This window comes from Saccopteryx leptura, chromosome 10, assembly GCF_036850995.1.
Source record: "Saccopteryx leptura isolate mSacLep1 chromosome 10, mSacLep1_pri_phased_curated, whole genome shotgun sequence".
Taxonomy (NCBI): Eukaryota; Metazoa; Chordata; class Mammalia; order Chiroptera; family Emballonuridae; genus Saccopteryx; species Saccopteryx leptura.
In genome coordinates, this window is record NC_089512.1 from 7,364,197 (window position 1) to 7,377,711 (window position 13,515).

At 52.0% G+C, this 13,515-nt stretch overlaps 2 protein-coding genes across 3 annotated transcripts; one reads left to right on the plus strand and one right to left on the minus strand.

Annotated features, from left to right (window-relative positions):
• Window positions 1–1,069: 1,069 nt before the first annotated feature.
• On the minus strand, window positions 1,070–6,709 carry TMA7 (translation machinery associated 7 homolog). The gene is made up of 4 exons (XM_066351253.1): window positions 6,575–6,709; window positions 6,440–6,495; window positions 6,183–6,361; window positions 1,070–1,433 (listed from the first exon to the last, which is right to left on the minus strand). The coding sequence occupies exons 1-4, from the start codon at window positions 6,588–6,590 to the stop codon at window positions 1,418–1,420; spliced, it is 267 nt and encodes an 88-aa protein (XP_066207350.1). The 5' UTR covers window positions 6,591–6,709; the 3' UTR covers window positions 1,070–1,417.
• CCDC51 (coiled-coil domain containing 51) lies at window positions 6,667–13,057 on the plus strand. Of its 2 annotated transcripts, none has more exons than XM_066351250.1 (4): window positions 6,667–6,811; window positions 9,883–10,202; window positions 11,200–11,364; window positions 12,097–13,057. In XM_066351250.1, exons 2-4 carry the CDS (start codon window positions 9,891–9,893, stop codon window positions 12,823–12,825), a joined length of 1,206 nt encoding a protein of 401 aa, XP_066207347.1. In that variant the 5' UTR covers window positions 6,667–6,811; window positions 9,883–9,890; the 3' UTR covers window positions 12,826–13,057. The 2 variants fall into 2 exon arrangements, with proteins under 2 accessions (XP_066207347.1, XP_066207348.1); XM_066351251.1 differs by lacking the exon at window positions 6,667–6,811 and adding an exon at window positions 8,579–8,678.
• Window positions 13,058–13,515: the final 458 nt, after the last annotated feature.

Below are 13,515 nucleotides of genomic sequence, written 5' to 3' on the forward strand. Positions count from 1 at the left end.
AAGCAGACTTTTTCTGTTAATGTCAAGCACATTAGTCATAAAACAGGCTTCAATCTATCAAAACCTTTCCCAGTTTCAACTTAGCAAAATCTAACCAGTTCTAGAGACCTTCCTGAGAATGCATTCTTGAGAGAGCTTAGCGTCATCAGCATCATTCCATAGTTGTGTCAAGGGTTCTCTGGAGGGAAAAACCAGACTTGTGCCTCTGAATTGTCAGTATGTATGCATTTAGCACACATATGGATGGCCTCTGTCCTCCGGGAATTGACTCCATTTATCAAGGGTGATAAAAGAGTGAAATAAGGTAAGAAACATCAGGACTGTACTTTATATATAGTCAGGGAAGACTTCACTACTATGATGTTTAAGTGTCCAGAAGAGTGACAGGCAGAGTTGGTGGCAACACAGTGAGGCAGGAGCTTGCTTGAAATACAAGCCACTGAGGCTCAAGATGATCAGGATGATGAATAGTAGCTATGGAAGGGCAGGGAGTGGTGCCCAGATCCCTTAGGGCCTTACTAGTCATTGCAGGGACTCGAGCTTTGCTTTAAGCCAGTAAGAATTCTGAGCCAAGAAGAGACAAAGTGTAACTTTATAGTTTAGCAAGATCCCCCTAAGTCCCGAGTAGATTAGATTGTAGGGAAGCAAGAGTAGGGACAGGAAGGCAAATGTGGACATAATTGCAATAATCCAGGTGAGGGATTTTAGGGTTGGGGGAGAGTTAACAGAAATACAAATGGGCCAGATTTAATTTTTCTGATAGGTTGAATGTGGGGTGTAAGACAAGAGAACCTAGGAAGAACCTCTCTGAAGCCCTAGTGGACCTGGGGACATTTGAGTAAACTTGGTTTCCCCCACTTTTCTTCCCCCTGTAACACATATCATGTGTATTTGTGCTGCTCCTCTCCATGAAGTTCCTTGACAACAGGAACTGTTGCTGAGAACCCCATTAAAACACGGCAGTGTGGCTGTCCTAACACAGAAAGATGGCTTTTCTTTCTCAGGTACAAATTCTTCCACTAACCTCATGTAACGAATTCCATCGGGTATACCACCACACAAAAACAGCAGCCATTTCAAATGAGTTGGTTTAATTCAGGTGTACAGAATTTGGGGCAGTACAGACTAAGAACACACTTGGACAGGATTCTGGCTGGGTTTGCTCTGACCGCACAGCTAAGGCTGAAATGGCAGAGTGAGAACTAAAGAGATGAGCGAGCCGCTACAAGTGGTTATTATCATGTTTTTACAAAAGTTTATTCTTAAATATACAATAGGCTTCCAGACAACACTTCATTCTAGCTATACGTGGCAAGAGATGTTATGACAGGGAATCCAGATGTTAAAACAGGAATGGAATGAAGGATCATCACCATTGCCCCAGGTTCAAGGAACAGCTCACTTTTTGCCAGATTTCTTAATTCCACCTGATGCTGCAAAAGGAAAAAAAAGTCTGTTAGGGAAAAATACAAAAATTATGATAGAAGCTGCAGGAGCCTTACGGATCTTAGTAAGGCTTAGCTCTCACACTGGGCCTTCTTTTGACACAAGCGTGTATAGGACCTTACCAATCTTTTAGTCTTTTTTTTTTTTTTTCATTTTTCTGAAGCTGGAAACAGGGAGAGACAGACAGACTCCCGCATGCGCCCGACCGGGATCCACCCGGCACGCCCACCATGGGGCGATGCTCTGCCCATCGTGGGCGTCGCCATGTTGTGACCAGAGCCACTCTAGCGCCTGAGGCAGAGGCCACAGAGCCATCCCCAGTGCCCGGGCCATCTTTGCTACAATGGAGCCTTGGCTACGGGAGGGGAAGAGAGAGACAGAGAGGAAAGCGCGGCGGAGGGGTGGAGAAGCAAATGGGCGCTTCTCCTGTGTGCCCTGGCCGGGAATCGAACCTGGGTCCTCCGCACGCTAGGCCGACGCTCTACCGCTGAGCCAACCGGCCAGGGCAAGGACCTTACCAATCTTATCTATTCTAAGTTAAAGCAGAATGAGGATGAGGCGGGGCCATGCAATGGTTGGGCACTGGTCTGGAGCTAAACTGTGTTGTGTACTTCACAGACCAGTTCATCTAATCCTTACCCCCTACCAACCTATTTTTTTTTAATTTTTTATTTATTTTTTACAGAGACAGAGAGTGAGTCAGAGAGAGGGATAGTCAGGGACAGACAGACAGGAACGGAGAGAAATGAGAAGCATCAATCATCAGTTTTTCATCGCGCACTGCAACACTCTAGCTGTTCATTGATTGCTTTCTCATATGTGCCTTGACCACGGGCCTTCAGCAGACCGAGTAACCCCTTGCTGGAGCCAGCGACCTTGGGTTCAAGCTGGTGGGCTTTTCCTCAAACCAGATGAGCCCGCACTCAAGCTGGCGACTTCGAGGGTCTCGAACCTGGGTCCTCTGCATCCCAGTCCGACACTCTATCCTCTGTGCTACCGCCTGGTCAGGCCCCACCTATTTTATAGATGGTGAAATCTTGGTTTTTTAAAAAAGATTTATTTAGGCCCTGGCCGGTTGGCTCAGTGGTAGAGCGTCGGCCTGGCGTGCAGAGGTCCCGGGTTTGATTCCCGGCCAGGGCACACAGGAGAAGCGCCCATCTGCTTCTCCACCCCTCCCCTTCTCCTTCCTCTCTGTCTCTCTCTTCCCCTCCCGCAGCGAGGCTCCATTGGAGCAAAGAAGGCCCCGGCGCTCGAGTGGCTCTGGTCGCAGCAAAGCGACGCCCGGGAGGGGCAGAGCGTCGCCCCCTGGTGGGCGTGCCGGGTGGATCCCGGTCGGGCGCCTGCGGGAGTCTGACTGTCTCTCCCCATTTCCAGCTTCAGAAAAATACAAAAAAAATATTTATTTATTTATTTATTTTAGAGAGGGGAGAGAGAGAAGGGCGGGGAGCAGGAAGCATCAACACCCATATGTGCCTTGACCATGCAAGCCCAGGGTTTGAAACCAGCAACCTCAGCATTCCAGGTTGACGCTATATCCACTGTGTCACCACAGGTCAGGTGATGAAGCCAAGATCCCAACCTATGTAATCTAACTTCCAAACCTACATTAATTGTCACATAATACCACACGCTACCTTTATTTATTTTTAAATTTTTATTTATTGGCCCTAGCTGGTTGGCTCAGCGGTAGAGCGCTGGTCTGGCATGTGGAAGTCCCACGTTCAATTCCCGGTCAGAGCACACAGGAGAAGTGCCCATCTGCTTCTCCACCCCTCCCCCTCTCCTTCCTCTTATCTCTTTTCCCCTTCCACAACCAAGGCTCCATTGGAGCAAAAGTTGGCCCAGGCGCTGAGGATGGCTCCATGGCCTCTGCCTCAGGAGCTAGAAATGGCTCCAGCCACTACGGAGCAACACCCCACATGGACAGAGCATGGCCCCGGTGCGCACGCCGGGTGGATCCCAGTCTGGCGCATGCGGGAGTCTGACTGCCTCTGTGCTTTGAATTTTGGAAAAATAAATAGAAAAAGTTTTTATTTATTGATTTTAGTGAGAGTAAGGAAGAAAGAGACAGGAACACTGACATGATTTTGTATTTGAACCAGCAACCTCTGTGCTTCCGGACAATGCTCCAACCAACCCAGCAAGCTATCCAGCCAGAGCTCGAAACCTTTATTTTACCCAATTTACAAATGACTATGTACTTGGCACACAGTAGGTAATTTAAGAAACAACTGTAGAATTAAGTATGCTCAATATAGAAATGAAGCCTGACCAGGTGGTGGCGCAGTGGATAGAGTGTCGGACTGGGATGCAGAGGACCCAGGTTCGAGACCCTCGAGGTTGCCAGCTTGAGTGCAGGCTCATCTGGTTTGAGCAAAAATTCCACCAGCTTGAGCCCAAGGTCGCTGGCTCCAGCAAGGGGTTACTCGGTCTGCTGAAGGCCCGCGGTCAAGGCACATATGAGAAAGCAATCAATGAACTACTAAGGTGTTGCAACGCGCAATGAAAAACTAATGATTGATGCTTCTCATCTCTCCGTTCCTGTCTGTCTGTCCCTGTCTATCCCTCTCTCTGACTCACTCTCTGTAAAAAATAAATTAAAAAAATATATATATATAGAAATGAAAACCCTATTGTGATGAACTAAACCTTAAAAAAATTAAATGATGTTCAATGGAAACAAGCAGCATGGGATTTCACTAAGGACTGAACCTATTAAGGGGAAGTACATGATACCTCATCACATCATTCAAAAAGGAATCGCAATAGCTGGAATCACAGCACTGTGTGGATAAACAATAAATCGAATCACTGGGACAGAGGTCTTGGGAAGCCCTACATGACAGTTCCACCAGTCCAGCCTCTACTGCCTATAGTGTGGCTCACAGTGATCCAATTGGGCACAGACAACTGTGGAGAAAAGAATCATTAATTTGATGAATGTAAAAAAGCATTTAAGAAGCACAGAAAGCCTGGCTTGTGGTGGCTTGGAACACTCAAGATTGTAAGTTCAAAACCCTGAACTTGCCAGGCATATCCGTCAAGCAATCAACGAACAACTAAAGGGAAGAAACTATGAGTTGATCCTTCTCCTTGTTCCCCACTCCACAAAATTAATACAATCTTTTGTAAAAAGCACAGAAAATATTGGGGCTGTTAGGCTTGAAAAATCTTTTGATATGAATTCCTCTTGCATAAAGAAAATAAAAGAAGCCTGACCAGGCGGTGGCGCAGTGGATAGAGCGTCGGACTGGGATGCGGAGGACCCAGGTTCGAGACCCCGAGGTTGCCAGCTTGAGCACGGGCTCATCTGGTTTGAGCAAAAGCCCACCAGCTTGAACCCAATGTCGCTGGCTCCAGCAAGGGGTTACTCGGTCTGCTGAAGGCCCATGGTCAAGGCACATATGAGAAAGCAATCAATGAATAACTAAGGTGTTGCAATGTGCAATGGAAAACTGATGATTGATGCTTCTCATCTCTCTCCGTTCCTGTCTGTCCCTGTCTATCCCTCTCTGACTCACTCCCTGTCTCTGTAAAAAATAAAATAAAAAAATTTTAAAAAATAAAATAAAAAAAGGAGGCAGATGGTGGAAGATTTAGGGTTTTTTTTGGTTTTTTTTTTTTGTACTTTTCTGAAGCTGGAAACAGGGAGGCAGTCAGACAGACTCCCACATGCGCCCGACTGGGATCCACCCGGCACGCCCACCAGGGGGCGATGCTCTGCCCATCCGGGGCCTCACTCTGTCACGACCAGAGCCACTCTAGCGCCTGGGGCAGAGGCCAAGGAGCCATCTCCAGTGCCCAGGCCATCCTTTGTTCCAATGGAGCCTCGGCTGCAGAAGGGGAAGAGAGAGACAGAGAGGAAGGAGAGGGGGAGGGGTGGAGAAGCAGATGGGCGCCTCTCCTATGTGCCCTGGCCGGGAATCGAACCCGGGACTCCTGCATGCCAGGCCCACGCTCTACCACTGAGCCAACCGGCCAGGGCCGGAAGATTTAGGTTTTAAAAAGTATATAGGCAAGCCTGATCAGGCGGTGGCGCAGTGGCTAGAGCGTCGGACTGGGATGCAGAGGACCCGGGTTCGAGACCCCGAGGTCGCCAGCTTGAGTGCGGGCTCATCTGGTTTGAGGAAAAGCCCACCAGCTTGAGCCCAAGGTCGCTGGCTCCAGCAAGGGGTTACTCGGTCTGCTGAAGGCCCGCGGTCAAGGCACATATGAGAAAGCAATCAATGAACAACTAAGGTGTTGCAACGCGCAATGGAAAACTGATAATTGATGCTTCTCATCTCTCTCCGTTCCTGTCTGTCTGTCCCTGTCTATCCCTCTCTCTGACTCACTCTCTGTCTCTGTAATAAATAAATAAATAAAAAAGTATATAGGCAAATAGCACACCAAGGAACTTGTCCTTTATATTTGGGTATAGGTGCATCCCGAAATAAAATGACTCAGGACGCAAAACTACTTACTAGTATTAACAATATGAGCACTAACTCATAAAGCAGTGAAGTACGACTCTGGAGCTAAGACACTGAGGAGGGAGGACATTTTGGAAACCCAACTACAAGAATTGCGTCTAAGATCCACGAATCCCTCCCTTTCCATTTCTCCCGCTTCCTTAAGGCAGGAGACCTCGTTTCCAGACCCGGTTTGGCTCCCGCCCCTTCCAGCTGCGGCGAATCCAAGCCTGGCTCGGGCCATCCGCCGTAGCGGACACGAAGGACCGGGACCTCGCCACTCACCAGTGACGCAGGAAACAGACCTGCTCGGCCCGCTTCCAGACTGATGTCCAGCACATTTGTTCGGCTTGGGCTCTACCTGGCCTTCGCTTACCTAGGGGGCCCTTCCCGGCGGCCTTCGCTTTTAGCTCTTCAAGTTTCTTCTGCTCCTCTTTTTGCTTCTGCTTGAATGCCTTATCTTCCTAGAGAGAAACAGCGGGTTCACTCCGGGCGGGTTTCCCAGCCCTCCACGCCCGCCCACGCCTCCGCGCCGCCCTCACCTCGTCCATCTCCTTGGCCTGTTTCTTGGGCTGCTTCAGGGGCTTCTTCTTGCCACCTGTGGGCGACACAAGCATGCTCATCCCAGCCCCCGCCGGGTCCCGTCCCACTCCACCTTGCCATCCCTGCACACTCACCTTCGCGGCCAGACATGGCGCCTGCCGCCCCTTCCCCAGACCCTGTCACCGGAAGCTGAGCTCCCCGGTTCCACCCCTGTGCTTATGCCTCCAAGCGGGCCCGTTGATTGGCTCCTAGTCAGGAAATTGCCCTCCCGCTGCCGGAAGCGGCCTTCTGGAGGCGGGAGTTAAAGTCTCAGAGACCAACTCAGTGTTGGGTGTTTGGTTGGTTTTGCAGCTCGGGCGCTAGGCGGCCAGGTAGGGGAGGGTGGGTGGGGCGGGCGTTAGGGTGGTCCTCCAGCCAGGGGAGGTCCGGAAACCTGGAGGGGTGCTGAACCGGAAGGCTCCATGCCTGGGCCGTGCGTGGGGGGAAGGGCATGTGCAAAGGTCTCGAACCTCGGCTCCGGTCCTGGAACGGTCCTGAAACCTAGGAAAGCACAGCATGGCTGGGAGGAGATGCAAGGGAGGTGCCAGAAGTGGTGGTTAGATTACTTGGTCCTAGAGCTTTGGAGGTTATGCGAAAGAGTTAGGGTTTTATAATACAGTCTAGGTTGCGACTTTTTGCAAATTCTGTTTGTTCATCCAATATATTTTTGTTGAGTAGGTACTATATGCAGATAGTATTCTAGGTACTATATGCAGATAGTATTCTAGGCACTGGGGATGCAGCAGTGAACAAAATAGTGCCTGCCCTGGCAGAGCTGACATCCTGGTGGGTAAGACAGACTATAAGCCAAGCAAATAAGTAAAATACATATTGTATAGGTCATGTGATATGTGTGTGGAGAAAAAGCAGTGAAAGTGGGTAAGGAATGCTGGGATGGAGGGCTTGGTTGCAATGACATTTGAGCAGGAGTTGGAAAGGAGGAGGGAGCAAGCAGTACAGATACTGAAAGCTGGTGTGAAGGCTCTGTGGTGGTGGTAGTCTGGTGTGTTCCAACCATATGAGGAAACCTATGCATAGTAATTATCTAGGGAGGGACTAGGTGACACAAAAAGAAAGAAGGCAATACATGTCTGATGGAGGAAAATAAAGCAGGTGGGGTGAGTAAAGAGGGAGTGGTCAAGGAAGGCCTTGCCAAGAGGTGATATTTGAGCAAATCTGAATTAACAGCCTCTAGTTGGCATGTGAAGAACAACTGTGAGGGGAAGGGGAGGAAGCCAAGACTTTGTAGGAGGCTGTAGCTGTCATGTCTGCCAAGTATGGGTGTCATTCCTGAGGTCCAAGACTGGGCGGCTGGTAGAGGAAGAGCAGGGAAAGGAGGCTAAGAATGTCAGAGGAAGCCAAGAGTGGGGAAAGATTTTAAAAAGAAAGGGTGTTGAGGCCCTGGCCGGTTGGCTCAGCGGTAGAGCGATGGCCTGGCGTGCGGGAGACCCAGGTTCGATTCCCGGCCAGGGCACATAGGAGAAGCGCCTATTTGCTTCTCCACCCCCCCCCCCTCCTTCCTCTCTGTCTCTCTCTTCCCCTCCCGCAGCCAAGGCTCCATTGGAGCAAAGATGGCCCGGGCGCTGGGGATGACTCCTTGGCCTCTGCCCCAGGTGCTAGAGTGGCTCTGGTCGTGGCAGAGCGAGGCCCCGGAGGGGCAGAGCATCGCCCCCTGGTGGGCAGAGCTTCGCCCCTGGTGGGCGTGTCAGGTGGATCCCGGTCAGGAGCATGCGGGAGTCTGTCTGACTGTCTCTCCCCGTTTCCAGCTTCAGAAAAGTACAAAGAAAGGGTGTTGAAAGCTGCAGAGATATTGGAGGAGAAATCTGAGGAGCTTTTCCTGGATCTGGCCATGTGCACGTTTTGCAGGGCCTCCAGGAGAGCAATGTTGGTGGAATGGGATCAGGAGAGAAGGGGGCTGACGAAGTGTGACAGCCAAGGTGGAAACCTTTCTGCTGAGTGTTGCTTAGAAGGAGAGTGGGTGCTGACACCTGCACGATTGTTGTGGGGTCACAGCTTGCATGCAGTGGATACTGGCATTGAGGCCTATTGGTGGCTTTCCTGACCACTGGGGCATGGATGACATGTGCTCCCTTGGACCTTATAACTAGGACTCGGGTTCAGGTGCAGCACCAGCTTGGAACCACTGTTGCAGGAATGCCCCCTCTGTGGCTCTCAGCTTGGGCCCACTTTGTCCAGGAGGTGTGTACCCCCTACCCAGCCAACTTCGTTCTCAAGAGGGCTTTACATTCTCCAAGCATGGCATGGGGAGGAGGCTGGGATGCTCTGACCCTTCTCTGAAGCCCCTTTCTTTGTAATTGGAGTGCTTCCAGTTTGTCTTCCTATCTCCCAGCCTCCTCTGCTTTTCTTTCTCTGGCCTGGTTGTTTGGCCACCAGGTGTCACTCTTGACAGCCAAAGTCAGTACTTGGGACTTGTGGGGTAGAGGGCTGATTTGGCCAGAGGAGGGTGCTGCTGGCCTAGATTTGCCTGGAAGCACGTGTCATGTGGCCCTCTCTTGTGCGGGGGAAGTTAGGGGGTCCTCAGAGTCACAGCTGCTCTAGGGCTCTGTAAGACCTAACTGGATAATGGGAGACTCCCTGTGCTGTTCATTCAGGTGGAGAAGTAGGCGTTGGGCCCCAAACATCAAAGTGAGGTTGAAAAGGGAGAGGTTAAAGAAACCTAACCTGTTGAGCAGTGACTAAGGTTGGAGGAGGAAGAAAGGTTCTAGAGAGTGAGAAATGTGAGCCTGGGACTCGGTAGCCTAGAAAGTATGGGCTCAGAGGGCAGAAGGTGAAGGGCTGGTGTGAACCTAAGAAAAGTTGTCACCTGTGGAATTGTCTTCTCAGGGGAGAGCCGAGGAGGGCTTTTCTGCTTGGGACACAGCTGTGTTCTCAAACATAAGCTACACTGTGCTCCCTCAGTGCTGAAGGAGTCTGGGAAGTTGCCTTTGACAGTCTCTTACAGAAATCTCCCTGAAATCCCCTCAGTTCCACAGTTTCCTTGAGTTTGTGGGGCTTTGTCAGCATGGGCACAACTCAGGTTTAAGAATTTTCTTTGATGTTATCAGAAACCTGGGCACCAGAATTCCTATCAGAGTCATAACAGAGACCTGAGGGTGTAGGTGCAGTGGGGGTGTCTGTCTGGTTTGTGTGGCATTGTGGGGGGAGATGGGAGGCATGGTTTCCTAAGTATGTATGTTCTTCCTGATGTGTTCCCTCGTCGGAGTGCACCAGGGGGAGGGAAGTCTGACCGTGGGGCCTGCAGTCTCCAGGCCCAGTAGAGCAGCACAAAGTTTGGACCATTTAATGGAAATTAGTTGGTTCAGAACTGTCCCTAGGCCTTGAAACCTGACTTCCGCCTAGCCTTTCTCAGCTGAGAGCTGATCAGCCTGGTGTCCCCCTACAGATCTCCTGATGACAGGGTGCAGCCCCTTGTCTGCAATGCAGTGCGTTGTGGGTGTGCCCCCTGCACTGGTGCGAAGAGGCCGCCTTGGAAGGGACCTCTTGATGACCAGGACTCTGTGCAGCCCCGGCCCCAGCCAGCCCAGAGAGAAGAGACCTGAGGAGGCGGTCCTTGGGCTGTACCACCGCCTCTCAGCACTGGGAAGAGCCCTGGGGCACAGCATTCAACAGCGCGCAGCCTCCACAGCCAGGACGTGGTGGGACAGATACGAAGAGTTTGTTGGACTCAATGAGGTTCGAGAGGCCCAGGGAAATGTGACTGAGGTGAGGAGGGGAGCCCGGGTGATGGCCCTGCCCTCTGGCTCGGGAAATGTGGCCTGGAGGCTCCTGCTGAACAAGTTACCAGCCACATCCAAATCTGCTTTTCCTTAAACAAATAGCACTAGGAGAGGGATCTGACTGTTTCTCACAGGGCAGCCTGGGTTTGATGCGACTGGGCTGGAGATCTCTCTGTAACTACCCCCAGCTATGCGCCTTGAAAACAACTTGCTGCCTACCAGTGAGTCTCCGGCCATTAGCATCCGTTCCGTTAGGCCAGCAGACACTTCCTTTGACTGTTTGGGGGTTGGCGGTGAGAGCTGCCTGGCGGGTTCCTGGGCTCCAGAGCTCTCAAAGCCCCGTGTGGAGCGAAACAGCCGTCATGAAGGGGGTGGCCCTGGGAAACATGCTGTGAGGTGGAGAGAGCTGCGTGCGTTTGTTGAGTCCTTTGTGGCAGTGGCAACGCGTTCTGCCGTCTCTGTTTCTGCTCCTGTCTCCGCAGTCCAGCGTGGCGAGGTGGGGAACCCGGGCTTCAGCCGGAAGCTTTAAGGCACGGTGCTGCCCGTCCCCCCAGAGGCGCTGACCTCCGCTGAGCCCGGGTTTCTGGGTGGGTAAAACGGAGGCCGTAACAGTACCTCTCGTGGCGCTGTTATGACGTGTAAATAAGGTAGCAAACAAAACATCCTTGAGAACATAGGTTCCTTTCTGTGCTCTGTGTCAGACGAGAGTTGGCTGGCTCGGTGGACACAAATTGTATGCATTCTTAGCTGTTTTCAAGTTTATTAGGGGCGTGTTATTTCTACTTGAACGGGTAAATCCGGTGACTCTGATGGGGGTGGCCCAGGGCTGCACTTTAGGGATGACTGGGTGAGCCAGGATTACGTTTCCACCCTTTGCACTGACACCCCGCTGACCCCTTCTCAGCCAGCCTCGTTGGGAATAGAGCTGAAGGTGTGTGGGTGTGGAGAGAAGGGGCAGAAGTCTGCTGCTGCTCTCTCCGCAGGCAGAGAAAATGTTCATGGTGGCTCGAGGGCTTGTCCGCAAGGCCCAGGAGGACTTGGAAGTGCAGCAGGCCAAGCTGAAGGAGGTGAGGGACCGCTTGGACCGCATCTCCAGAGACGACAACCAGTACCTGGAACTGGCCACTCTGGAGCACAGGATGCTGCAGGTGGGCACCGCAGGCAGGAGGCAGCCCTTCCTCGCCTGGACAGGGCCCCTACCCTGGCAGGTCATGGAGGGGTGAGGGGGGAACCCAGGCCGCTCTGCTGGTAAATCAGAAGCTCCTTTGGAGGACTGAGCCCTGGGTTTCCTTTTATTTATTTATTTATTATTATTTTTTTTATAAATAAATTTTTATTTTAATGGGGTGACATCAATAAATCAGGGTACATACATTCAAAGAAAACATTTCCAGGTTATCTTGTCATTTAGTTCTGTTGCATACCCATCACCCGAAGAGAGATCATCCTCCGCCACCCTCCATCCAGTTCTCTCTGTACCCCTCCCACCCCAGGTTTCCTGAACCCCTTCATTTACTTCCTCCTGGAGTTCGGGGTCCACAGTGCAGGGCGGAGTGATCTGGGCCCCAGAGTGCTAAGGAGGGAGCAGCATGGAGGGGCCCCCGGAGATTACGGGACACTTCCCTTCTGACGAGGCCTGTAGACATCAGTGCATGTCTCACGAAAGCCGAGACTGCTTGGGTAAGAGGAGGGTCCAGCCCCCTGGACCATCCCCGCTTCCTTTGCTCTCCCCACGACTGGGCTCATGCTGCGTTCATTCGCCGGCACGTCGGCTGTGCCAGGCGTGCTGCTGAACCTCAGGACATGCTAGTGGGACATCTACCGGCAGCTGTAGCTGCAGGGCCACGTGGCTGCCGTATGACATAGCTCTGCTTCTACAGGAGGAGAAGAGGCTTCGCACAGCCCATCAGCATGCCGAAGACTCTGAGCGAGAAAAGTTCTCCCTCTTCTCTGCGGCTGTGAGGGAGAGTCATGAGAAGGAGCGCACTCGGGCGGAGAGGACCAAAAACTGGTCCCTCATCGGGTCTGTCCTGGGGGCCCTGATTGGTGTGGCCGGCTCCACCTACGTGAACCGTGTGCGGCTGCAGGAGCTGAAGGCCTTACTCCTGGAGGCCCAGAAGGGGCCCGCGAGCCTCCAGGAGGCCATCCGAGAACAGGCCTCCAGCTATGCCCTGCAGCAGAGGGACCTCCACAGCCTCATGGCGGACCTGAGGGGCCTGGCACAAGCGGGGCTGGGGCGGAGCTCCGGACCCCAGGCAGGCACTTTCCCGGCCGCTGACGGAGAGACAGACGCCCTCTCAGCGGCCTTGAAGGAGCAGCTCAGCCATTCCAGGCAGTTCTATTCCTGTGTAGAGGGTTTACGAAAGCAGCTTGACGGCCTGGAAAAGACTTTCAGCCAGATGGCTGGGGTGGCTCAGCTAGCAGAGGCTGCCGACGGGGCTACGGCCGGCCTCTCGCCGGAGCAGGGCAGCCTGGTCTGGGCGCTGTCGGGCGTGGAGCAGAGGCTGGAAGCCCAGGTCAACAGGAACGCCATCTACAGCACGCTGGTCACCTGTGTGACGATTGTGGCCACACTGCCTGTGCTCTACATGCTGTTCAGGGCCAGCTAGCCCCCCGGCCCTACTCCAGAGTGTCTGAGGGGATGGGAGTGTCAGTGGGGTTAGTAGAGAGTCCCAGCGGTGAAGTGAGCCTTCAGGGGTGCACACAACCTCAGCCCGAGTCTGAGTGCCATCTGTGTTGCTCACAGCAGACACATTTTGTTTTTTTAGGCAATGCTCATTTATATTAATTATGAAAACTTTGTGCTGATGTCCAATTAAAATGTCTTTGAGTTTGTGTTAATTTAAAGTAATTTATATTGGACTGAGTTTCATCTGTTGAAAATTGAGATTCAAGACTTACGGGGGTTGGCCTGACCTGTGGTGGCGCAGTGGATAAAGCGTCGACCTGGAAATGCTGAGGTCGCTGGTTCAAAACCCTGGGCTTGCTTGGTCAAGGCACATATGGGAGTTGATGCTTCCAGCTCCTTCCCCCTGACTCTCTCTCCCTCTCTCTCTCCTCTCTAAAATGAATAAATAAAATAAAAAAATTAAAAAAAAAAAAAAAAAAGATTTAAGGGGCCTGACCAGGTGGTGGCACAGTGGATAGAGCATCAGACTGGGATGTGGAGGACCCAAGTTCGAGACCCCGAGGTTGCCAGCTTGAGCGTGGAGCGTGGGCTCATCTGGTTTGAGCAAAAAAAAAAAAAAAAAGCTCACCAGCTTAGACCCAAGGTCGCTGGCTTGAGCAAGAGGTTACTC